At 44.1% G+C, this 27523-nt stretch overlaps 1 protein-coding gene across 2 annotated transcripts; it reads right to left on the bottom strand.

Moving 5' to 3' along the window:
• Positions 1-1596: 1596 nt before the first annotated feature.
• On the bottom strand, positions 1597-24936 carry CTNNB1 (catenin beta 1). Of its 2 annotated transcripts, XM_074840782.1 has the most exons (16): positions 24518-24925; positions 10079-10139; positions 9365-9592; positions 8990-9243; positions 8662-8900; positions 8374-8575; positions 7899-8043; positions 7350-7453; positions 6923-7261; positions 6511-6669; positions 5416-5535; positions 5119-5269; positions 4905-5026; positions 3631-3691; positions 2660-2880; positions 1597-2370 (listed from the first exon to the last, which is right to left on the bottom strand). In XM_074840782.1, exons 2-15 carry the CDS (start codon positions 10089-10091, stop codon positions 2672-2674), a joined length of 2346 nt encoding a protein of 781 aa, XP_074696883.1. In that variant the 5' UTR covers positions 10092-10139; positions 24518-24925; the 3' UTR covers positions 1597-2370; positions 2660-2671. The 2 variants fall into 2 exon arrangements, with proteins under 2 accessions (XP_074696883.1, XP_074696893.1); XM_074840792.1 differs by lacking the exon at positions 2660-2880 and having other exon boundaries at positions 24518-24936.
• Between the last annotated feature and the right edge of the window lie 2587 nt (positions 24937-27523).

The raw sequence follows: 27523 nt of genomic DNA, 5'->3' as shown, positions 1-27523 counted from the left end.
TAAAGTGTTTCACTATTTTAAGCTGCTGTTAGAAATGTTCATTTATCTTTTGGACCAGGTGAATGCCTTGGCTGTTCAAGGGGTTACCTCATGCCTGTGACTGGCACTAGGCAACACATTTCTATCAAGAAAAATTATATTCTTCATCTCGCACAACCAGAACCAAGCCCTGCGATCCCAGAGGCTGTGTGTGTCTATGTGGCACGTACGCATGACAGATTTACCAGGTTTTTTACCCAGCAGTGTGGGCTTTTTTTGTGAGACTGTGTGCCCCTCTGTTGCCTAGCACTGCACAGCTTCAGCTGCTCTGGAGGTGTCGTTCTCAGCTGCCAACACTCCTGGCTGGAGCTCCTCTTTGAAAACGGGCGAGACGATGAGCCTGGCAGCTTGTCATTTATCCCTGGTAAGAGTTGGTGCTCTAGGAAGGGTCCTCTAGAGCTAGCAGGTGCTACAGCGTGTAAAGAATTAAATTCTGCTCCCTGTGCGCCGAGCGAGCAGAGCAGAGCTAGGTCTGGCGCTACGACCGCTTCTTCCTTAAGGTTCGTCTTTCACTGCGTGCTCCTGCCACAGGCAGGTGCCGTGCTGAGAGTTGCTGCTACCAGCCTGCTCTTGGGCAGCCAGTTCCCCAGTCTGTGGAGCAAGGAAACCCCTTGGTGAACAAACTGATTTCACCTTCTACCTTTTACAGGAATTGTTTTCTTACATGACTTTAAATATCGGTTTTTCATAGCTCAACAGCTGGAATTAGGGCCAGAGTCACTAGAAATGGAGAAGAGCTAAGTGGTAGCTATTATTTGGTGTTTTATAGTACCGGTGTGGCTGAGAGGAACAAAGCTGAATTCCTGGGTGAGGTGCTCCCCTCTGTAGGGGCAGCAGTGCCTTTGCTCCACAAGCAAAAGAGGCACCAGGCTGTAGTTTTGTTCAGCAATCAGCATCTTGGGATCCCAACTCCAGCCATGGTCCTTTGCCGCCAAGACCTCCTCTGCTCTCCCACCAGCAAACTGCTGCCCAGGAGCGCTGGCTCTCGGCAGAGGCAGGTGCCAGCCGTGCCACGCAGATGAATTAGGTGGCAGCTGAAGAACCGCCTTCCCGGCTTCCAGCCACAGCGGTGCTGCCTCAGAGGTCAGCTACAGGCAGGTCATAGCTCACACCGTGACTGACGACTGAGGACACCTGAAAATGGCTTTAAGCTACTGAACCAGCTGCAGGTTTGTCAGCAAAGGGTCCTCACCCAACCCCAGCGACAGCACATGTCTGGAGGGAGCTGAAGCAAGAGCCACTCCCCCTTTTTGAAGCCCAGAAGCAAGCGCGGGGCAGGCAGGCCGGGCAGCTGCCTCCCCTCTGGCTGTCCCTGTCCCTGCTGAGGGAGCTGGCAGAGCGTAGGGGCAGCGGGCCCAGGGCAGGAGCGGTGCCGCAGAGGAGCGTGGGGGGAAACCTCTGGCTTTAGGACGTGGGGCTCTACGGGGATGAAAGAGGTAAATGGTTCTTGGCCTCCTCCTCTCAAGTACTGAAGTTGTTGTGCAGTGGCAGGCCAATTTTCAGACAGCTTGTTAACACACAACTCCACTTTATGATCTGAAATAATCTGACACAGAGTGAATTAAAATTTTACTTTAATTTTGAACCATTTTATAACTGCATTTTTCTCATGAAGCATCTGTATCACAGCAGGCTACAATAACTTTGGGATAAAAGGCAACTGGTAAACTGTCCAATACAAGGTTCCAAATAAACAGTTCTTACTGGCCCCTACCCAGACATATCCCAGATAAAGTTTTTGATCAAAAACATGAAATAGATCCACCTGCTTATTTTAAGCATATTAAAAAGGAAACTAATTGGACCATTTCTATTTGTCTAGTTTTTTATACAAAAAGGCTACACAATGTTACACTTTATTCAGAATACAGTTAGAGCGATTATGAATTAGTGTTCTACACCTTTACTCAATCCTTAAAAATTAGAAACTGCTGTAGCATATTCACTATAACTTAATACTACGAGAGACTTTAAAAAAAACTAACAACAATTACTGCGAAAAGAAAGGCTACTTCCAAAGCAAGCAAGGTCAGTACCATTACAGAGATTTAAAAAAAATAATAAATTTTTAACAAGCAAGGCTAGGGTTTGATAAATTCCATCTTGCAATTCATTCTTGTGCATTCTTCGTTTCTTGAATCACTCCCAAAATCCATTTGTATTATTACTCCTCGACCAAAAAGGACCAGAACAAAAAGTTTACTTCAATTGTTCCCATAGGAAACTCAGCTTGGTTAGTGTGTCAGGCACTTTCTGAGATACTAGCCCACCCCTCGAGCCCTCTCAGCAACTCTACAGGCCAATCAATGCAAGTTCATTCAGATGATACAGCTGCAAAGAGAAAAAAAAACAGGTGTCAGCGTTCCCAAGTAAAGGGCTGATTTCACACATTAAGACTGCGTGAAGCCAGTGCACAAGACATTACAGTTAATTACTTCCACACTTCACGGCAGAAGTCAGTTTGGAGTGTACTGATCGCGTGTTTCCAGAGCGTTTATTCACTCTTCTGGCACACTGGGACCCAAAGGAGCCAATCCCTCCCTGCCAACCAAGTCCTCAGTCCAGTCACCTGTTTTTCTCTTTTTCTTTTGTTTGTAAATTCAAGGTTGGAGCTTCTTACCTAAAGGATGATTTACAGGTCAGTATCGAACCAGGCCAACTGATTACTGTCACCTGGAGGCAGCCCATCCATAAGGTCCTGGGCATGGCCAAGATCTGGCAGACCATCAACTGGGTAGTCAGCACCAGGGTGGTGGCCACCCATTTCATGTTCCATCATAGGGTCCATACCCAAGGCATCCTGACCGTATCCGCCAGAGTGGAAAGAACGGTAGCTAGGATCTAAGAAAGTTAAAGGTGGCAGAGGGAAAAAAAGCATAATGTTAACAGATGTTAGATGCATCAGAAGCTGCAAGTATCAGTGTGTGAGAAGATCTTGGTAGCCATCTAACTTCTTTCTAGTTCAGCCAAGTTCAAAACAATCTGTTGCCTGCCCTTAATGGCTATTCCATTGTTCGAAACAGCCTTCCAGTATGATTCTGCAGACAAAGCACACTGCAGTCAGAAGCACGAGCAGATTCCAGCCAAGCCATTAGTCTGCACAATCAACAGTTCTAAAATTCAACAATACTGCAGCAAAACCAGGCTCCAAGACTGTAGACTTGCTTCTGAAAGACTAGTCAAAAATAGCTTAGAATCCTTAGGGATAGGCTTGCGTTCAAGTCTATAGACACTTACAGACTAATACATTCAATACCAGCTTTTTTGTTTTAAAGAAAAACTGTGCTATTGGAATTGTCAAGTCCATTTGTAAAGAATGTTAAAGATTTCTGGAAACAACAGCTCAGCGGGAGATTCTCCCACAAAGGCTCAGACAAGAGACACCAGTTCTGCACGTTCAGGCAGCTCCCATTTCAGTGCTGCCACTGGTGTTGCAGAAACTGGTTATTTGAACTGGCAGTTCCCCATCTGCCTGTCCATTTGCAATACCTTGCTGAAGAGTAATTCACTCTTCACTCATTTGCAGTTCTCCTTTAAAATCTATGACTTGACTTCATCCAACTTTAGTCAAGGGGAACAGAAGAGACATACCATCTGGGCGGTATCCAAGAGGTTCTCCCTGGGCACCAATATCAAGTCCGAGGTCTGCTGTCTAGACGTACACAAAAAGTTACAAAACAGTTTTAACATCAGGTCTTTGGGCCAGCACTAGTAATTCTGAGGTTAAAAAGTTTTGAAGCTTGCCCCAGATCCCTTTTTAGCAACAGTTCTGCAGTGAGCGCTGCAGCATGGTACTTCTGTGAACGTGAAGCACCTTTTTATCTAAGCATCTGCATCCAGTAACAGCCAGACTGAGGTACAGGAATCCAGAGATCACTGGAAAGAGGGCTCTGTTTGGGAATGAGAAAGACGTGGCGGGTCTAGGCACACTCCTCCGCAGGTACACCTGCCCACCTCCTGCACGTCAGCTGTTCGGAGACTCCCGAGCCAGCAACAGAGCTTTTAGGAGTTCTGAAGGGACCTCTCCCACTTCGTCCCATTACAGAAGTAAGCACCTCTCTGTAGTGCAATTGCCTAACTCCAATCTCAAAGAGATACTCCATTTTAACTTTTTTTTTCCCCCACATTACTGTGGTAGATACAGATTTTAGGACAACAGAAAAGTAAGCATTGAAATAGTACAAATCAAGGGCTACTGTCCTTTATTTAGTATGTACATACAAGATAAGACAAGCTAGGCTCCTGAATCTTAAGAATTTGGGGGAAGACAGCCACTTAGTGAAACCTTCCCTCTACCCCATGCACACAGATTGTTTTCAGTCTCAAATCACTGTGTAGCCCCTTTAAGCATGAAAAAAGGCAATGTGTGATAAAATCAGCCTGCAAACATATTCAAGTCTGAAAGCTCAATTTTAAGGAGAACACAAATTGCACCCCAACCCAAGATCATTAGTCCTACATCCTATGCTCGATAGAAGCCTTACAGTCTGTGTTTTACGTTTATGCTTCCCTCGTACCACTCATGCCTCCATTTTTGCATTCAGAGTTCATTAGGTTCTGACAAGCAGCACAGAAATGTACAAAGTCCTTCTATACAGCTTTGCACACTAACAAACATAATGAGAATTATAAACTTTAGCAGCAGTAAAGAACGGTCTCCTCCTATCTGCAAGGGAAGAAGCAGCTCTAAGGCTGCTTGCCACAGGCTCACTGAACCTCAACATGCAGAGAGGGTAAAGAACGCACAGCTATGTCTAAAGCTGGGCCTGTATCCCTGATGGCATCTACACTTCACTACTGGAAGGAGGGAGGACTTGGACATAAGGTCTCCCCAAGGAACCATTAATACAGGAGACACAACTCACCTCGTTCCAAGCCATTGGCTCAGTCCGGAACAGAGAGCTCGTCAATTCAACCGAAAGCCGCTTCTTATAGTCTTGTGGTTTGTCCTCAGACATTCTGAACAGCACTGCAGCTGCGTATGTTGCTATCAAAAGGAAAGAGTGATTTTAGTAGAGGTTGCGTATTACAGCAACTTTTCTAAGACGAGTACAAAACCTGTCTTTTAAGTTCACTCACCAACACCCTCATTCCTAGAATGAAGCAGTTCTGTTAAAGGGGCAGTTGCACCTTCAGCTTCAATTGCTTCAGCTGCTTCCTTGTCTTGAGCCAGTTCACAAAGTACACCTGCAGCTACTCTCTGGATATTCTCAATGGGAGAGTACAACAACTGCAACCAAAACACAAGGGTTTCTTTAGCTCTTCTATTGAAACAAGCTCTTCACCACAATCTGACTTAGTTACCAGTGCTACCAAGGAAGCACAGGAGCCGTTTTCCTGGTACGTACCACAGCACTGTCTTGAGCTTGCTCTTACCTGCACAAATAGTGGAATGGTATTTAGACCCCTGATTACGATTCGATTATGAACATCACGTGCAAGAATATGCAGGGCTCCAGTGCAGCCCTCGACAATTTCTTCCATACGCACGCCCTCCTAGTTAGGGAAAGAAAAAGCATTTTTGGAACTTGAGATGTTGCGTGCTGTCTTCTAAAATGACCGTCAAAAAGCTGTTCACCCTGTCAACAAATCAACCAAACTTGTCCCCCACATTGTGCCCCCTTCCCCCAGCAGAGCTCATAGCCACTATCTGCTGCTGGCCTTCAAACTTAACATCCCTGCCAGGCGTCGGCCCGGTTTATCCAACTAAATTCAGTAAGTGAAGCATCTCAGTGGAACTCCTCCCCCTGTTCTCATTTTTATTTCAGTTCATTATAAACTTCATGGCTGACAACACCAGCTCTTCTTCCCCAAGCTGGAGTAGCTTGGCAGTTCACTAAGTATGAAACAGTAGCTATCAGTAACGAAGAGGCCCCCTCCTGCCTCTGCAAGTATTACCTACGCTCCTGTACTAGTAGGTACTGCTGCTTCCACTTGCCCATGCTAAGGCGACTTCCCCTCTATTGATGTGTTTAACGGGGAAAAAAAATCGAGACTGATCTTGCCACGCTGACCTGGTACCTAAACAGGTAACAAGTATGGAGTCTGTACAACTGCCCAGTACTTTTACAGCTCTAAGCACCCTTGAAAATACACAATAAACTGTGATAGCATTCTTAAAGCCATACTTGAGAGAAGGATGAGGCAGTTCTGGTTTCCTGGTAGAGAACTACCTGCCTTGCCAGGGTAGGCAAAAACAGCATTTCTGTGATCTAGATCAGTCAGAATTAAATGCTCAAGAGGTTCTGAGTAAAATAAGAACCGAAGTTCTGGCATTCTTGTTTACTTAAGGAAAACTTGCAGGTCTGCCAAGACAGAATTATCGGCACGCCAAGAGAGTAACATGAATTAGAGCAAATGGTAGGACAACAGCTACTTAGACGAAACAACACATGGCTGAGGCACACTGACAAAACAAGGAGTTTGAGAGGCGAGTTTTACACGTAACTTCAGTTTGTGGTGGCCACTTACCACAAACTGCTGTTGTGTTCCACCCATAGAAGTACGTCGCTGGGTATCCTGATGTGCTCTAACCAGCAACTGAACTAGCCTTGGAATAGCCCCCTGCTCGCGCAGCGGGGCATGGTTTGCAGGACAGAGCGCCAGGTTACGGATCAAACCAACGGTAGCCTGCAGTTAAGGAAGGGGGTGGGGAGTAAGAGAGCGTCACTGGCGGGCTCGCTGTTAGCAATTTCTTTTTTTAATCAGTTGATCCCAAATGCTTAAATCTCTAAGAAACAACATGAAGTTCCTCAATTGAAGCAACTTTCCCATCAGTCAAATTACTTTCCTCAACACCTTGGAAAGTATTTTTCACAGTTAAAGCTACATTAAAAAAAAAAGCACCAGTTTTCAGCACTGGAAGTTGTTAACTATTACCTACCTTGATCAAAGGCCAGTGTGACGGTGGGTGCAAGAGTTTAACCACCACTGGGAGTCCATAATGGAGACGTACTGCATTTTGAGCCATCTCAGCTTCTTGATGTCTGCTGGTGAGGTGACGGAGCGCACAAATAGCAGGTTCTGTGATGTCTTCCCTGTCTCCAGCCCGAAGAACTGTGCGCACAAGAGCCTCAATGCCACCAACCTGGCACACCATCATCTTGTTCTTGTAATTGTTGCAGGTAAGGTTAGAAAGGATGCCAGCAGCACAAGTCACAACATTAATATCATCTGATCCTAGAAGCTGAACAAGAGTTCCTAGAAGGCCCTCCATGCCCTCCTGCAAAAAAGGAGGGAAGAAAAATTTAGTCTCTCTCCTCTTCCACTGTGTTGGCTTTTGATCCTGATCCCTTAGAAGAGTCATTTACCTGCTTTGTTGCAGCATCTGACAGATTTCTCAGAGTCCAGAGACAGTTCTGGACAAGACGCTGGCTTGGATCTGTGAGGTGGAGTCCCAGAGCTTGCATCCCACCTAGAAGACGGTACAGATTTGACACCATTACTCAGACGCTCATCTTGTGAACAGTCACGTCCTTCTCCTCCCCTAAGTCCTAGTGCGTATCTCACAAGCTTCTGGATCTTTCTTGGCTTTAGCATCATAATATGGCTAGGCCCTAACCCTTCATCCCAGAGAAAAAAACACTGAGATCCTCTTTGTGACACTGGGCCTTTTAAATGTATGAGTATTCTAAGGGGACCATTCTGACAATACTCAGCCACTACGCCACCCAGCTATCAACACAGTAGACTTACTTAAAACAGACTGCCTTTTATATTTCTGTATATAAACTAGCTACGGACTGAAGAACCGACCCAAATTCCATTTTTGATGCTGGCAGTTTCTGTTCTTGTGTGGAATGTACTGATCCTGAAGCACTGTCTAGCTTTTTAAGTTATCATGGGTACAAGGTACTTACCAGCCTCAACAATAGCGGGTTTGTTGCTGGAGCAGACTGACAACACCTTCAGCACCCTACTTGTGGTCCACAATAGTTTCTCATAGGTATAGGTCCTCATTATGTTTACTAGAGCCTGGGGTCCACCACTTGCCAGAATAATCAGCTGTGAGACAGCAAAGATAACATTTATCTGTCACTTCCTGCGCATGTCAGTAGGCAGTAATTGTTGCTGGCTTACACACATCATAGTTGCAGCTCTCTAAAAAACTGTTCACATCAGCTGGTGCAGTCTGCCAGTTTTGCAGTCTCACTATAAGCATGACTGCATTTCTGCAAAGTAATTTTGCGTCCCTCACCTCTTGCAGGGTCAGGACTGACTGGCAAAAGCCCAACCAGCTGAAGATTCAGAATAAGAAGGTCAGTACACAGGAACTGTTAGGTCATTCACAGCAGGCTTGCTTGTTTTAAGTGCTGAAATAGCAGAGGCACTTACCTTACTTTCTTGATTGCCATACGCTAAAATCTGAAGGCAGTCCGTTGTGATGGCCAAGAATTTGACGTTTGTCTTGTTCAGCAAGGCAACCATTTTCTGCAGCCCACCAGCTAGACGGACAGCCATTTTGGCTCCTTCCTGATGTAACAGGAGATTGTGAAGAGTTGTAATAGCATAGAACAGCACAGAGTCCACTGGGGACCTACAGAAAGAAGAAAAACCTCATGAGTACCTGCACCTACCAGTGCCAACTGAAAAACACAAGTACCATCCTAGTAGTCCACATACCCAAGCATTTTAACCAAAGCAGGGATGCCTCCTGATTTGAAGATTGCCAACAAGCCTTCACGGTGATGCGAGAGATTGTGTAGTGTACCTGCAGTACAACGGGCTGTTTCCACATCGTTTGTATTTTGCATGGTACGTACAATAGCAGATACCATTTGGGGAGATCTCATAATAGCATGGCGAGACGCTTCCTTTTTGGATAACTGATGAACCATAACTGCAGCCTTGTTCACCACCACCTAGAGAAATATTTGAAGAAAGCTTTTAGTTTTAAGGTCATTGAAGAAGCCCCACAAGCAAGCTACACCAAGGCAAAGAAAATGCTTACCTGGTCCTCATCATTCAACAGTTTGGTCAGTTCTGGGATTGCACGAGTTGCAAGTTCAGCATCATCTTGGTAGTTTATCAAATTAACAACAGCATGTTTTAACATCTGGGATGGCTCAGCCAGGCGTTGCACATTAGTTGGATGAGCAGCATCAAACTGCGTGGATGGGATTTGCATTCCTTCATCCAGTGTTTCAGGGAACATAGCTGCACGCACTCTCTGAGCTCTAGTCATTGCATACTGGCCATCAATATCTGAAAAACAAGGTCAAATCGTTACCTCGAACTAGGAATAAAAAGCTCATCTTCTAGACTGGTACTCAGTATTTAGGTTTCTGTATTGTTAAGCAAACTGATGTAATAGAAAAGGCCTTACCAGCAACTTGCTCCTGGGTAAAGGACTGAGAGAAGCCCTGCTCCCACTCGTACAGCACTTGTGTCGTGTCCACATCTTCCTCTTCAGGATTTCCCTTGCCACTCAAGGAGGGAGCAGTTGTTGTGGCACCGGAATGGATACCAGAGTCCAGGTATGACTGCTGCTGCCAATGACTGACTGCTGCTTTTCTGTCTGGCTCCATTGCCATATCCAACTCCATCAAGTCAGCTGTAAGAAATCGTTGTTGAACAATTCAGTTCAATTACTCCAGCATGTATTAATCCTTCGAGAGATGACACAGATTTTAAACAAAAATAAACTGTTATAAACAACTACCTCAACCCAGCAGAGGTAGCACTGCAAGTGAGACAGCAGTTTTAAATGGAGGCTTTATGTCAAACCAGTGCAGACATCTATAAACCCAACCAACAGGCAGAGCAATCACCACTACTGTGACCATTTTAGTCTACTGCTTAAAGGCTCCCCTTTCCACATACTATGATTAGGTACTTGACTGTACTCAGGGGACCCAAAATGTTTACAATGACAAACTTGTTTGCAGGTTTGAGTTCCAGTGTAAAGTATTAATGACTGTAGCAGAGCAGACATTATTCAAGTAACTTAAGGTTAAAAAAGTGGAGTAAGGAGCCAGTTTAACTGCTCTTTACTAGAACTACTAGATTCTAGTAACAGGAATTGTAATGCGCTATATACCTTGGGTTGCCATGGTCCTTCTTGTGCTCCCAGAACTCTTTCCTGCTACCTTTCAGAGACCCTAAAAAAGAGCAAGGTAAGAACTTAATTAAACACTAATCAGAGCTAGTAAGACAGGATTTCATATTTGAACACCAGAATTGCAAACTAAGACTTCTGACGTCTTGCCATTTCATTACTACAGTGAGTATATTCAAATGCTAATTAGCAAACCCCCATGGACAGAGATGCAAAAGAATGAGATGTGTCACCCAGACTTTTTCTGGCAGACTATATGTAAGATATATTCTCCACTTAAAAGCTACAAGAGGAAAAGAATTGAAGACTGACCATGATAAAGCCATTTTTTACTTCACTATCCTTGCATAAGATGGCATCCAGACATTAAATTCCACAGGTTAGACATGCCACAAAGACAAGGGCTAAATATCAGACTTCCTCATTTACCTCAAAGACAAATACTAGCAAAACCACTTGATACAGGGCTACAATATATATTTTCATTGGGAAAGCTGAAATGACTGTTTAAGGCAGGCTGCTATTATTTCAGTGGTACAAAGACTACCTAAAGAATTGTAATTGAACCTCCTCTTTACTCCTTTCCTGTACCGTAAGAAAGGTTTCTTCCTACACAAAATACTCTTTCCTTGAAGTTAAACTGAAAATTGAACTAGCCTTATAAACAAATGATCTCCTTCAGTTGCATACATTAAGTCACCAAACTCACTTTTTTTTTCCACAGAAAGCCAAGATAATTGGGGGCAGGAGGCTGAAATACAATCAAAAGCCCTAACAGAATCTTCAGTATACACCTCCATTTGATATCACCAAGCAGTACGGAAGTATTTGTACCATAAATCTGTAGCTGTCTCTTCACTAACAACCCAGAAAGAGAAATTCGAGGCCACAGCTTCACAACGGGTCACTCAAAACTGTCATACTTTTATTTCATTTACTCCCCTTCCCCCCACAGTCCACCATTGTTTTCAGCAGACACAGAGCTGGTGACAGCCTATTCTGGGAGCTAGCCAAGCAGAAACATTTGTAGTGGTAACTAGTGCAGTGAACAAAACCATCTCTTCCAGCAATCAGCTTTCAATGTGCCGCTAGGTGTTAGAGCTATGCTGATCAAAACATTCCTAGACAATGAAGTAAAGGCAAGCCACTAATCTCTTTAAAGGACAGGTTTGCAGTACTGTGTCAGGAGAACAAAGTCCATTTGATGCTATATTTGTGTAAAGACAGATTTCCCAGTTTAAGAGTTTCCTTCAGCAGCACCTTTTAGAAAATGATAATTAAACAGAAGACAGGCCTCCAGTTTTTTAAAAGTCTCACTGAATAGGTTAGGCAACTCTGAGGCAATCTTGTATTTCACTGCCTCTGAGCCAGCTGCAGGATACTCCAACAGCTCCTGAGCAACCTCGTTACTTTGCTGTACAAATGCCAGTGCTGTTTGTCCTGACTCTGCACTCCTCACAACTTTTGGCAGCAATCCCTCCCTGGCTCTTTTAAAATGGACAGTAGATCTGCATCTGCAGCAGATAAGTGGCCTTGAGCTGATTTAAGACATAACACAACATGCAGTAAGTGCAGTTGGAAACACTTAGGTCCCTAAACTGGTCCTACTCCACAGCCTGGAACAAACTAGCCAACGAGTCTACTCCTCACAATCTGCATGGAGGATGCACTGACAATACATTTTTTTTTCAGTCCTTGAACACTGGATTCTTCCAACATGCTGTTAGGAGTTTAGGAGTAGCAGTGGTAAGGGGAAGGAAAAACTACATCATGCTGTCAGTTCACCATTAATACAAAAATTCTCCTGGGTAGCTGAGTTGGAGGAAATGCCTATACAAAAGCTTGATAGCTCCCTGCAGGTCTTGCGCATTACTTTGTCAGCCCTACTAACACCTTCCAAACAGAAAGAAGTAGAATAGCACCAAAAGTAAAATTGTATCTTTGCTCCCTGTAGCCCTCAGTGTAAGTCACATGCAACATTTCCAATAGAGAACTGGGCAAGAACTAGCCGCTATACCCAATTACCAATATGCTTAGCACAAAAGAAGATTATTTTGATTGTAACCTTTCCTCTCTCCTCCTCTCACGATGCTACTAATAAAAACGATCACCAAACTAGTTTTGATGTTAACATACTGGTAGTCGAACCAGTCAAGAGCACTGACTATGCTTTGAGATGTTTACTACCACCTTAGATGCAAATATGCAATATAGGGCTTGGGAACAATGTTTATGATTTCCTTCCACTGTTGGAATTCTGCACAAATGAGGGCAGCTGGCTTACAGCAACTGCACTCAGAAACAATTGTTTCAGCAGCCTTAAGAGATCAGAAGAGTAGCTGTACCATTAGGTATAATCCAACAGACCAGACTAGCCACTGAATTGCAACACTATTCCAAAATAAAGCTGAAGAACATCTACAAAATAGCAATGAAGACACTGATTAAGTGTCAAGAACTGCATCATCAGTCAGATACTCAGTCTTTGAAATGCTGACCTTAGATCAGCCTGGTAGCTGCACCTGCAAGTTCCTAACATCCTAATCTGCATTTCATATACCTGCAACCCCCTGGTAATTCCAGGGAGCAGTTTTTTATTTAGATGGGAAATTGGTTTTAATCCTAAGAGTTAAAAATAACTGCAGACCAAAGGTAGCCAGGGAAAAGGGGTACGTTCTGTTTGGTTTTAGGGTTTCCATAACTGAACATTCTCCCATGTTTTCCTTCCCATTCTCTTCTCATTTTACAAGGGTGTGAACTGAGTCCAGACAAGCTGCTGGACTTCGTCTTCCTGTGTGTCACTGACAAGGTTAACCGCTACACATACACAGGGAGCACCAACCCCAGCCTAGGTACAAATGTTCATGCTGTTCATTTTCCTGACAGAAACTGGGTCAATACATGCAGGGTGGGGGTGAAGTGGTGGCAGAGTGTAAACAAAAGGAAAAAAAAAACCACACCAAACCACAAACTGCTAGGATAATTAAACTTGTAGTCTTCAACCATGAAGCATATACCAGCTCCTTTAAATCGAGCTCCTGTTCAAATTTATTGGAGGACACATGGCTAGTAACATTGCATTGTCAAGGTCAGTAATACAGACCTTAAACATCAGGAAGAGCCAGAAAGACTCAGTATACTTTACAAACTTTAGCATAACAGCAAGCTTCTGTAAGCCTCACTATTCTTAAGGACTACCTGGTGCTTGGAAGTCAAGTCTGAATTTTGATAAATGTCACGTTATACAGAAGTTCATATGGATGTACTGCCAGGAGTTATGGGACTGTTAATTTCCTAGGGTTTTAATGGAGATTAGGTTTTTAAAAATATGTATTAAATTCCTCAAATGAAGAGCAATGCAAGACATTGTGCTAGACTGTATTGTGTACCATCAGTCCCACCCTTGAATTTGAATTCTAAAAAACTGAGAAAAAACAGTTCTGCAAGCTCAGCAGGCTTATGAGCTAATAATTTCAAGTTACTACAGAAGATAATTCAAATTTCTTGGTTTTCAAAGGAATACTTTGATCATGAATAAAACTTAGGTATTAACTTTTGATTTTGAAGAGTTAGACACATGCCAAGGAAGTCAAGCCTATAGCACTTCTCAAATCTGAAAAATAATTCTGAACAGCTTCACTAAAACCTTTTTTTTTTTTTCTAAAATAGTTAAACTCCATCAGGACACAGAGCACAATGAATTGTTTCCTTCTACTCTGTCTTACAGAGGACAAGAACTATAAGAATAGCCTATCTAGGGTGCTGAATATCGACCTGAGTTTTACCTGCCTGGTATACGAAGACTACAGCACATTTGCACCTCTGCTGCAGTTTATCTAGGATAAACCCTTTTTCACTGTCAGCTAAATCAGTTCATTAGCCTCCAAAACAGCTCATATTTGCAGCTTACATTAAATAAAAATGTGTCCATCTTCTTTCAAGGTTACTACCTTAACCTTAATACAATCTCTTCATTAAGATTGACTCACATTACACCCAACTGATCTGCTAAGCAGATCCCCTCCCCTTTGTAAAGCAAGTCAAACTTCAAGTCTGCAAGTCTTACAGAAATCTTTTGCTTGAGAGGAGCATGTTATTAAACCCTGTATGAGAAATCAAGACCAATACATCCAATCATTATGATCTATTTAAAGGGAACATGTCTACTGACCAAGTCTTCATACATCTGTCTCATCTAGGACAGGCCAAGCAACCGCATCTTTAAATTAACCATCAGTGCCAAATGAGACATTTTCTTACATAGAACAAGCAGATCTTAATCTTCTTGTGACAGTTACAGCAGTTAAAAACACGTATCATCTACATACAAGTGATGAGAAGTACATGTACTGGGAAAATAAATTTTCTCCCTGTGCTCCAAAGTTACTGCAACCAAGGTGGTACTGGAAGCACTCTTTGGGTCTAGTTTTATAATTGGTCTTGTTTCGGGCAACTGCCTGCCAGTGATGCTGCTGGTGTATCTGCTTTACGAAGAGTCAGTAGCCAAAATATACAGGCAACACCAGTCCCACAACTAATAACACCAGATAACTACAGTACTCCTATCTCTGTTCTTGGGTCACAGGAACAACTTAATGTAGAAGAAGCTTCCTAATTAACCTTAGTTTCCAATTGGAGGTTGTGGGAAATACATTCAATTAAGGATTTTTAAATTTTAAAAAATCCTTTGATCTTATCCTGGAAGTTGCTACTCTTTTCTAGAAAAGGAAGCAGTGGGGGGTGGTGGTGGTGCAGTGAGGGGGAATCATCTTAAGTAAGACAATACCGATAATGGAAACTTCAAAGAAGCTTTCATGGTATATAAGTTCTGTCAGGCATGAGTGGCTGACCTGTCTCCTTAAGCAATCTTTGGTCTAACCTACCCCACAGATATAAGCACTCTGGCAACAGGCAAAGCTACTTCTACTGCTTTTAGTCTTATGAAGACATGATCTAACTGAGATAGTCACTTTTATATTCATTAGGAGCACTAAACTGATTAACAGGAAGCCTAAAAGAAGCAGAGTTATTTTTCTTCCTTCAAAGATGGAAGCTTAGAATCAGTTTATACCTGCCTTTTTTTTTTTTTAAAAGGAAAAGTCAAAAGTCTTAGTCTAGCTGGAGAAAGTGTGGCAGCTACAATATGATAGAAAGTAAGGAGAAGTTACAGGTGACCTATAAGAACTGATTTACAGATTGCCTATCCACAGATGAAAACAAGGATGGTACTTGTGGAAAGTAATGATCCAGGGTATTTGCATTCAATTTCTAACTTAAATAATTCTAACTTTTGGATTACAAAGCAAGATAACCTGGGAAGTTAAAATGATTGTCATTTGCCTCATAGGTCTCAATTTAGGAAACTTTCATTTTGTATCTTCAAAGGTTAAACAAGTTCAAGAATTTTTACCAACAGAAATCTTCCGTATAACTTCTAATTATTCCTTATCCAAATGGGGATAAAGTCCTCTTCTCCCATATCCTCTCAGATATTCCAAAACCTAACTTTGAGGATTTTTATCTGGCTTCTACTGAGCTCTGGTGTAAATTGTACATAATTTTGAAGGCCCTTCATGTATCAAATGGTTCTGTAAGATTGGTAAGAAGTCCTGAAAGTCCAGTTTGTGTTGTGTGTTAAGGGATTTTAAAAGCTTGCTGTAGGAATGACAGTTGGTGTTGACGATTTTTCTACACAATGAACAGAAGATACTTTATTTCAAAGTAGGAACAGATAACATGCTTGAGTTTCACTCTGAAGACTTACATTTTAAAAATTTTTAATTCTTCTTGTACAGAGGTACTACACAGGATTACATATAACAGTTTTCCTTAAATACATTCCATATCCACAAAGCAAGTACTGCGCAGCATTCCCATATTCTGTCTAAAGTAGCAGCATTTGCAGTTCTGTCACCTTGCCCACTCTGAACGGAACAGCTGTATGCAGTGAATGGAGATTATTTTGAAGTTCTATGCAAGCATTAGAGGGCCTTGATTATTGTGAAATTAGTCACTCACCAGCAGTGACTTCTGGATTAAGAAATTCAATTTTTCAAATCCCTCCTGACACCAGCAGTTTAAGGACCTGGATGGACAAAGACTACTATGAAACTCATTGAAAACTGGCTCTCAAATATTGCTTTAGGGCCATAAGTTATCACATTAAACAAAGCAATGGGCCACCTGGATATTTTTAGAGACAGTAAAGTTAGGGTTCACCTTATCTATACCAGGAATCAGAATGTAAAACTTCATGTTTTTCATATTAATGTCAGGCTTCCTTCTGGTTTCAGCAGGCTGATATTTAATGCTGGGTAAAAATATCTTGTTATAGGCCATCTGAAGATATCCTAAGAAAATGGAAGTAACTTATACAGTATGTAACATCAAAAGGAAACAAGTCAAAGCATACAGCCAACTCTAAAAGGAAAAAGACCCATGGGTTTCCACAGCTTAAGCATTTCTATCTTCTTTTGGGTTAGATGATAGAAACACTCATCTGTAGCCTTCACTACCACCTCAAAAGAAAGGCCATGGCAAGAGATAGAGCAGCACTACTATATTTCAGTGTTGTTCCAAGATACAGCAAACCAACTATTTCAGTAGTTCTACTGAAAACAAAGAGCTACCAGTAATCTCAACCTGCACACCACAGCACAAACCCGAGCTGAAATCCAGCTTCTGATCCTAGACTGCAACAGAACAAACTCATTTGTAAACTTTTAACTCATGACAACTGCTCTGGTCATTTCTTCAAGCAACATTTGCTTAACATCATTCCCTCCAACCACTAAAGCAAGAATACTTCACTTCAGTGATAAACTCAATATCCTGTGTAATCCATCCAGCTCAAATTTATCCAAGACCAAATACTTCAGACAATGCATTCTACTGGTGCCTGCAGAAAGGTACAAGATGTCTTGCAAACAGCAATATGTTCTATTTTTAGATTTAGATAATCAGATCACAATAAATTCGACTCTGAACGCAGAATATACAACAGTCTTAAATTGTTCTGGAAAAATCCTTTAACAAGACCTGAAAGTCTAAGACCCGTTTCCCCTATCAAACACTAGGAAATTAAGAGGCCTGAACAGTATCTGCTTTACTGACCTCAAAGGCTAACAGGTTGCAACTTCCAAGCTTTAAATAATACACCCTGAAAGAGGCAACAAACTAGTTCAGATAATCCACAAAATTAAAGCGGAAGAGGGGTATTTGACAGCACACACAGATCTGCCAATGCTCACTCCAAGTTACCTCTGCTTTTAGCCACTGTTTTTTGCTGCTTCATTCCCATTTTATTATTTCTCTTATCATTCAGGCATCGCAGTTTGTTATTAAATCAATTGTTCTAAGTTATCTAAAAATTCCTGTCCATAACCAAGGCAGAAAAGCCTTCCTACACGAGCTTTTGTAAGGTTTTTTTGTAAGAGTTCACTTGATGCCACATCACAAAATAAAGTGTTATGCCTGTCTATTTTCAGTCATCTCAGCAATCTAAGACCAATTAAGAGCACAGAGCAGAGTTTCTATTCACATGCTCATTACCTAAAGCAAACAGCATGCAAATATTTCTGTTCTTGCTAGACTTCTCTAAGTTGATTACAACTGCTTAATGGAACTGAAGTGCAGGCATCTGGTAGTCTTGACTAGACTTAAGCATTGGGTTAGCTGGATTAAAAGCAGATTTATTCCTCAAAACAATGTCTAGCGAAGGAAAGACTCGGGTTATAAGGTCAGAAAATTCAAGGCTCATCTTTGAATCCATGCAGCCTTAAGCACACATGGCAGAGGGGAGGGAAAGGGGCCACAAGAACTTTACAACACAGCTGTAAAGCTACATTCTACCACACTTCACTTCCATTAGGATTGGAGCACTACAGAGTGTCCTGATACTACAGGACACCCACATGTTTTACCCTCCCCTTCCTCCCAAATGGGACAGCAGACTAGTAAAGAATCACACTTCCTAGCCAGCTTGCCAAATGATCAACTGTGACAACTCATTAAGTTTCAAGTGCAGCTGAGACTATAATGTAAGTGTAGCAACAGCCACGTTTCGGTTTGCTCACACTAAACTCAGAACGCCACCCAGAACATAAGTAGTTTTAATCGATCACTGAACAGCAACTTTAGCCACTGACCAAAAGTTCGGGTAACAGAATGTATCAGAAAGACTTGGTGAGCTTTCACTGCCAGATGGGATATCTTCCGGCTGCAGGCATTGAGCATCACAAACACAGTGCTTTGAGCAACTAACACAGCATTTAGGCACGAACAGCTTGTGCAATTAGTCAGGGTCTTCACAGGTACTAAGGTTTAAGTGCCCTTTTAAAAACAACCCATTAAAAGTTTCAATAAAGCAACAGTTGACATTGGTCCAAGAGCCACTGCCAGCCATCAAATACTGGATAACTGACCTATAAAACGTTGTGAACCTGCAGGGCAATTCAGAACAAGTAAAGTTCACCTAGGCACTGATCTGCATGATCATTCTAAGAGATGAGCTTTCAAACTTTAGAACCTGACAGGAAGCCTCCCCAAAAATGAAGCTGGCAATATCATATAAAGGTTAATACCTTTGATGCACAGTACTCCACTCTTTAGGACAGACATTTTAGAGAAACTTTGGTGGAAATTACATACTGATAGGACACCTAGAGAAGTCAAAAGGTAAAAGGTACTTGGGAGCAGTTACCTACCACCATAATTTCTTTAAGCTGTCTGTAGTGCCCTACAGAATTTTGTTTGATGCTGGCCAGAGCCTAAGGCTGGACATACAACACCTTTTCACATAGTCCCGTACTTAAGAGCATACTTACACTGTAGTAGCTGAAACCTCACAGCACTGGATCTTGTCACTTCAGAGAAGTTAAAGTTTTTGGATCCACAGCACAATTATTTTGCCCTTGACTTAGAAAAACATTGAGGAGTTGCAGGAGGTCTGTCAACACAATCCTTTACATTCAAAGTCATGGGCAAGTAAACCAGCAGCTTCTAACAAGCTCTGCAAATAAAACAAAGGGATCTTCTCAAGGAGAGCTACACTTTCTGCACTGCGTATTTGTTTGTCCTCTATAGAAATCTCTGGTTATTTCCAAGAGCTATAAGCAGCAGCTGTGCTCAAGCTGACAGAAATTATCAGATCATGTTTGAGAGTAATGGCTTAAGAGAGCTGGCAAGTGTACTGCAACACTTGCAAAATCTATCACTTCAGTCATCAAGACTGGCTCCAAGTACCTATGTATCCTTCTTCACTGTCCAAGAGAGGACATGATGATAATCTTTACGTTTAAGATATGTGAGGAACTGCTTCAACCACTAATCAGGTGTTACACATCCAACTTGCGAACAAAAGTAATAATTGTCTCCACATAATGTACATATCAACCCTTTGACAGCAGTTTGCAGCTCTGTATTAAAAGGACTGGTATGACAGTTTCAAGTTTATGAACTTCCATTAGGTTCATAAAGACATTATCAACTCAATTACTCTTATGTCTTAATTGTTTTGACCAACTAACCACCAACTCATGCAAGTAACCTCAAAACAGTTACTAACTCATTTCTGTTCAGCAATGGATTTACTCTGAGATCTTTTGGTCGTAAGCATTTCCAGTTAGGGTTTCACCCAGCATTCATTATGTTTGAATATCTTCATGGATGGGCAAAACATTAAGAGCAGTTTTATTATCACAGCTTAGAAAGTTACCCCCTCGTACTCGCAGGACATAGATAGGTATTTACATTATGCATACTCCTCCTGCCTTTCTCAGGGATGAGCTAGTGTTTCTATCTAAGGTTCAGTCTGCCAGCAGTACTGTCCTAAAACTTGCACCGATTCGTAGCTTTTGGACATCTTTGAGTAAGATGTCTGTAGCAGATGACAGTAGGCAGGATCAAAACATCATTCTTTAGTCTTACGTAGCCACCCACATACAAAAAAGCTGCCATCATGACCATTTAAAGATAACCTACGAGAACTTCGACAAATATTATACGTTTCATTTCACACTAAAACGCAGCAACAAACTACTGCCAGTCCTCAAGCTTCCTACCCATTTAGTTTTGAGTTTCAAAGAGATACTTAATGGTTCTGCAATCATTTATCATGATGGCATACATCACTAACAAGAAGGTTGACAGCCACTGTATTACAGAAGTATCTTTCCCACCTGCCTGGCTAGAATTTAAAACATTCACTTCCACTCTACTGCAACAATTTTGCAAACAACCTCCCTTCCAAACCAAGAAGTATCTAACCATAATCTAGTTTCTTCTCAGGCTGCAACCATGTAGCCAGCCGCGAACATGGATGCTAAACATTAATCTCCATGGTTTAAGAAACCAGAGTGATTAGTCATAACTGACACTAATGAAATATTTATGAATCTGAAAGTGGCTGCCTTTGCTTGTCTGTCAGAATAACTATGTATTTACAATAAGACATACCAACACTCCAAAAAGTACTGTTTAAGCAACAAACATGCTAATGAAGCCTGACACTGTAAGATGTTTCTTCAACTCACTTTTAATTAAGGCAAACTGACAAGGCAACAGCATTTATCAGCACCTTTAGGATGTTAAGGTTTCTGGCCACTGGAGGGCACCTGAATTGTTGCCAGGACAATACAGAACTATGTGCTACAGTTGCTGCAGAGTTGGCAAACTTCTCCACTCCAATTTATACAAGTTATTTAGCACAGTAAGTCAACCTAGAAATGCTAGTTCCAGAAAATATACTTACAGTGCACACTGTGCATTTGCCAACTCCAGTAAGATCCAGCTAGCTCATACTACCTTTTTAAAAGCAGCGACCTAGAATGCTAGATTAACTCTTTCAACCTTTAAGGTAATTTATTCCTTAAACAAGGCTCCAGAGTTGATTTAGTATTGAGTAATACAGCAAGTACTTTACTTCTGCAATACTAATCCAGCCAGTGTACCTCATTTCCTAAAGCAAACTGGAACATTAACAAAAAGTTCTTCTGTAACAAAAGCTGTAAAGCAATGTCTGCACCCATGCTTCCCAAAGCCAACAGAAGCATAGAACACATTTGCTTTCACATCAAATCAAGTTAATAGATTCGTGAGGGCAGGTTGAGCTACACATTTCACCTGCTCACCTTGTCAGTTTGGTGTTCCAGACAACAAAAATTGCAGAATAAGACTTCCATTAGTTCTACCCCTTGCACTTGAAGTTACTTGTCAGTGCAAAAAACTTTCCTAGCTCCTTTCTTCTCAGGAGAGGCAACACAACACTAGCGTATTAAGACATTACCCTCTTGGGCTAAACCCTGATCCCATACTACAGCTAGTTTTACCTTGGAATCAAGTGCCAGAATTGGATATTAAAAGCTAACCACTGTCAGGCTACCTTGTGTTGGCAAGTCTAACCAATTCAGTTGGTGCATAACATCAAAGAAGCCCAAAACAAGTTTTCCAATGCTGAACTAGAAAGTCAACAATACTGCCCTGCCCATCTGACCAGGATAATCGTTTTATCTAAAGAGACAAGAAAAGTCACAAGCAATACTGACTGCCAAGGAGTTTGCAGAATTTTGCAAGTTAATGCGGTGCCATTTCTAAGTTACCACACAGTCACCCAGCAAGGAGGAGGACTCAAGAGCTTGCAGACGTGTGCTGCGAGGACCCAAGAGCAAGTCCCAACCGCCTGCACAGCTCCTCACAAAGTTTTATCAGGCTTTGTGAAGTATGATATTCAAGATAAGTAAGGTCAGTCCTGATTTTCCTGCCATGGTATGTAGTCTATCAGAGTCACAGAACACGTTTTGCTGCAGGCAACTGCATGATCACCACAACCCCTGCATTACCAGCTTTAACTACGAATTAACATGAGTGAGTTTGATTACTGCTGTATTTGCACACCAGTCTGCCTACTAAACAATATTTTGTGGAAACATCCTTACCCAGGAGTTTCAGACTGTACATTCAGACTTCAGTTTATAAGACTGAAACTTAGAATAGCCATGTTTCCTGACCCATTCTTGCTACTTCCCTTTCTACCCCTCAAAATAGCACAAAATTAGTTTAGAAGGCCACCAGTACTAACTTGCCTTTACATCTGAATTAACTTTCTGAAGTATTATGTTCTGCAGAGTTAAACTTGAGTTTTTGGTGATGTTAATCATGAAAGACCAACAGTTTCACAGAGAAACCTGAAGGGCAGCGAGGTTTCATGGCCAAGATTTGATAAGTCAGTTACTGACACACCAGGTAGTCACAGCAAAACGCCAGTGTTCACAGTAGACTATACATCAGGCAAGAAGCCCAGCCTATTTATTGCTCAGGCAAGAAAAAGGAAGCTCGTTTTACTAAGGCTGTAACACAACATTGGACAAACTGACTTTTTCAATCAAGCTTTACTTTGTATTAAATCCTTGCTTTTAGAAGCTATTGTGCATTGCACAGTCCTTTCCATCAACATGTTTTTACTTATTTCTCCCCTAGACACTTCAAAATGATCAGCCATGCAGACCAACATGAACATTCCCACGCATATCAAATTATACCTGAACAGAAAATACTGAACTAATAGCCAAGCAAATATGACATTTCTTTAGAACAACCCCAGAACGACAAGACACTTGATATGATTTTATACTGAATGGCTGAATTTAGAGAGACTTGAAGCCTTGCCTGAACATCTAAGTAGTCTCATTTTCAACAATACCAACCATTAGGAAATCGACACAGTGGCCGCATCCCTGCAGCTGTCAGCACCTTTTTATTAAAAGTGCAAGATTATCATTAGGTTCCCGGACTGTCAGTTACTGAAATTCCCATTTTAACTTGGCCCAATAAACACCAGTAAGTTTCGCCCTTTGTGCTGTTTTAAAGCCTTGCAGCAGTACCTTTTTGTCATTCAGATGCAAAATCGTAACTGGTAAGTCACTCTCTGGTGTGTCTAAACTTAATATCAAGAAAACCCCAATACTCTTTCAGGTAGTTTTCTCGTCTTCGCCTTTACTATAGTCTCAGCACATAAAGATCCAGTTTTACCAAAACCCCTCCTTGATTTCCGTCCATCGACCTCAGCATACCAGCCCAGCCTCTTTCCATTCACCACTTGCATACTTTGGGGGATGGGAGGACCACAGATGTCTGGAATATACAGAATGTCAGAACAATGGCTGCTCCATGAGAAAAGAGATCAAGAAGTAGCTGATTACAAAGATCAACACTGCTATTCCTACAGTCATAAGTTGCCCATAGTACCTTCACAGCCTGTCCTTTCTTCCCAGAAGGGATAATCTTCAGCAGAGATTTTTGGGAAGGGATTCAAAAAGCAGCCGCTGACGTCCTATATCAAGTTTTAGCTAGGGAAGAATTTAAGGTTTTGCTAGATTTAAGAAACCTCGCTGTTCCAGGAGCAGCTAATCATGCACCAGACAGAGATGAACTAAGATCTTCGGTGGGGAAAAAAACCCAAATAAAACCAACAAAACAAAAACAACAAAAAAGCCAACACGTCTGGAGCTCCCTGTTCCGCGGGAAATCAGAAAGAAATGCCCTGTATCCTACTGGGAGTAACAGCAAGTTGCTTCCCAGACCTCAGAAGTGCGTTAGTTTGGGAGGCTGGAGCCGCCGTCGCCGCCCCGGTCGGTCACGGAAAGCAGCAGGCGCTTCCCCTCGCAGCATGCGAGCCCCACACTGCTCCGGTCCCAAGTCACTCGCTACAAGACCGGCAACGTGGGTGTTAAAAACTTAATTTGATTGCTCCCAGCTCCGGGGAGCTTCATTTCGGTGACACCAAGAAGCATAACCTCTCCAGCAAACACGCATGCAACTAAGACCGAAAGGCAACAAATTAGTTATCTCCCGCTGACTGCGGTGGCCGTGATTAGTTAATTATATTCGGCAGAAATAAACCCTCCCCTGCTCTCTTCTCCCTCCTATCGCCAACCGTGATCTGCAGCCCACCGGAGAGTCAGTACCTCCCCCCACCCTGAAAGGAAAGAAAAAAAAAAGAGGCACGAAGTGCTCCGGCCTCGGCTGCAAACACAACCGGGAGCAGACCCAGGGAAACCCGGGCGGCGGGGACTCGCCTCCTCCTGCAGCGCCGAGCAGCCACCCCCTCGCCCCAGGACCAGCTTCCCAAGAGACACCTCGGGAGCCGCAGCTGCCGCCTCCTGCAACCACGCAGCTGTCCGGACCTCCCAAAACAAGAGCCCTCGCCTCCTTTCCTGTCCCCCCCTCCCCCTCTCCCACCCAGGCAGCGCCCCCTGCCCCCTCCGGCCCCGTCCTTCCCGCCTCGGCGCCGGGCACACCCTGGACCCCCCAACGGCCGCGGGACGCAGCGCCCGCTCCCGCCCGCCCCGGGGCACCGGCGGCCGCTGAGGGAGGGGGCCCGGCCCGGGCTCGCCCCAAGTTCCCGCCGGAGAAAGTGGCACTAACGTTGCAGGGAGGCGAGAGCGCAGCGTTCCCCCGGGCTCCGGCTGCTGCTGCTGCCGCCCGGGCGATCCCGGTCCGGTCCGTCTTTCCTTCCTTGTTCCCCCGCCGCCGCTTCCTCCTTCTCGCTCGGTTCTTTGCTTACAGCGGTGGCCCCGCCGCTGCCTCCCAGGTGGCGACTGAACGGGGCGGCGGTGTTAGTTCCCCCTTGCCCCGAGCGCCGCCGCTGCTGCTCCCACCGCTGAACCGAGCGAGAGGCTTAAAATGGCGTCGCTCACAAGGAGGTTCTTATAGCGAGCGGCGGGCTCGGCTGTATCCTGCCGCCGCGGCCGGGCCCAGCGCGCAGCATTCCACAGGCACCCAGCGCACAGGGCAGGGGGAGGAGAAATAGTGCCCGGCTCCCAGGGCGGAGGGAGACAGAGAGCAGCAGCGGCGGGAAGCGGCCGCGAGCGGGGGGAAGGCCGTAGCGGCAGCGGCGCGGCGGGGGGAGGCAGGGCCGGGCCGGGCCGGGTCGGGCCGGGCCGGGCCGGGGCGGTGGAGGAGGAGGAGGGGGCTGGAGGGGAGCGGCGGCGTGAGGGGCGGGCGGGCGGTCAGCGGACACACCTTATTCCGGAGGTGGGGAAGCGGGGTCCGAGTTCCCGGCTGGGAGAGAAGTTGCTGCCTGCGGGTGGAGTAGAGGCGGCGGGGGAGGGGGTGCAGCTGCGGGGATTAGCCCGGGGTCCTGCTTCGGGGTGGGGGGAGGCGAAAAGCAAGTGTGTGTGTGTGTCCCTTTAATTTAGCATTTCGTTGCCGGGGGATTTTTTTTTTTTTTTTTTTTTTTTTTTTAAACGCACGCCACCAAACTAGCGAAACTCCGTCCCCGCCAACCGCTTGTCGCTAAGTCCGGGAGACTCCCGGGCTGATGAATCGAGGAAAAACAGCCGCGGCGCTGGGCGGGGGCTGCCCGCCGAGCTGCCGCTGCCGGCCCGGCCCGGGCCCGGTGGCGGCGGCGGGGAGCCCGGGGAGGCGGCGGCGGGGCCCGCTCACGTCGGCGGAAACGCGCTGCGCTCTGCCCTTGTAAATATTTGTCAGGAAGCAGTTGCCAAAGAGTATCTCGTTATGCAATTTATTTATTTTTTAGGGAAGAAGCGAGCTTCTCCCCCCAACACGTCCTCCTCCTCGCCCGCCCCTCGCCTCTTCAGTGAGTCGTAAAAACAGGAAAATACTACGAATTGCACAAGGTTTTTCGCAGCGTGCGGAGCCTTGTGAAGGCACGTATGTGGCAGCCTCTTCCTCGGCGTGCACGGGCTTGCACAGCAAAATGTTTTACAGACTTTTTGCGTGTACCGTCTTGCGCTGGCAAAGTGCGTTTAACGTGCCGGGGGGGGAAAAATACGCACACACCCCCACCTCCACATCAAACAAGGACCGTATATACTAACGTGTTTGACATAAAGATCTACTGCTAGTGAAAGATGATTTTTTTTTTTTTTCTCCCCGTATAAATTTTTTTTGGCACTAGCGGTTGTTGGGGCTTGAATTCTTGGTCCTGCACTGGAGGGTTTCGTGCAGCCTCTCGTTCCCCACCAGTCTCCAGCTTCTGGGATGGTTCTTGCAGCGGGGAGATGTGCGGTCCATGGAAGGGCCACCTTTTTATACCTGTTCTTCTACTGATAATACTGTTTTAAATGGTCTCTGAGTTTCTACTCAGGAAGTTAAAGATTTTTTTTTTTTTTTGTCGTTGATTTATTGAGTAATATGTAGTGTTAGACTAAAGGAAGCTCTTCTACAGTGCTACTTGATTTTCTCATCAACTGCTTTTTTTTTGAATGGGCGCTTTTTAAAACGGGGGATTTCTCCCGGCGGGGGCGGGGGGGGAGGGCAATACTGTAGGGCTTTCTGCCCACAAAAGGCACCCCCAACCCTCACAGGTGGACCTGGTACGGGTGACAGGGGGCCACAATCTAGTCGGGTTCTATACTGTCACTACTATAATGGCTCTGGGAAGGCAGTGGTGATAAAAAAAATCCTTGTTTCTTCCCTGCTCCCCCCTGCCGTGGCAGGGCACGTAGCAATCACCCACCCGCCAGCATCCCTGTGCACTGGGCAACCTCCGGTCCCTGCTAGTAAGGAAATGAAATGCCACCTGGACAACACTGGTCGGAGGTTCAAGAAATACAGCTCTCCTTGTCGAGCTGTTTTCTCTTAGGACAGTTGCCCGTTTTAACAATGCTGGCCAAAAGGAGAGCAAGAACGAGGGCAACTGTCAGCAAGAGTTGGCAAAGCAAATCCTGCCGGATCAGGGCGAGCGGGCTGTGAATGCTCATCACCTTCCAGGGGAGTTACTTGGTACAGCTATGAGCAGAAGGACCTTGCAGTTCTCGACACCAGAAGTTTGATTCCAATTTGCAATAAGAGTCAGAGAAAGTATTCCTGGAGATTGGTTTGGGCATTAAAAAAAAAAAAAATGAGAAAAGGCTGGGGGGGGGGTGTGAGTTAATTGCTTTGTCGACCTCCCTTTCTCAGCTGCCTTCCTCTACAACCTTGTGAAAATCTGCTCTGCCTCGGTTTCACCCTCTGTAAAATGGGAATAGTAATACTGACAGACCCTTCCTTTTAGATCGCTGGATCAAAGGTACTATATAAGTTCAAAGTGCTGTTTCCATAGGGCATTATTGCCAAATTCACTATAAGCAATTCCATTGGGTACTTGATAACAACAGTAGAATCAAACGCCCTTGATGCATTGCATGGTCCCAGATACCTTTCAGAGCCTCTTTGTGTGCCATCCCACCCCCTGAGGTCTGCAGGGATGGGGCTTTTGGAGCCTGGATTTTGCAAGAGCAGGAGGGGTACAGTCCGTGTCTCTGCTTCTGGCCCTGAACTATGGACCGCTTTTCTTTTTGACCTGATGAGGACAACTGGAACTAGCCCTTTTTAAAACAGGTTTAAAACATACAACTTATATATGTATATATAAAATTTTCATAAGACCTTTAGTACATAATGCTAAACTCTTGTTGATTTTTGGTT

This window comes from Strix aluco, chromosome 1 (genome assembly GCF_031877795.1).
Source record: "Strix aluco isolate bStrAlu1 chromosome 1, bStrAlu1.hap1, whole genome shotgun sequence".
Lineage (NCBI taxonomy): Eukaryota > Metazoa > Chordata > Aves > Strigiformes > Strigidae > Strix > Strix aluco.
Note: the sequence above shows the minus strand (reverse complement) of the source record. Positions and strands in the feature narration are given on the sequence as shown.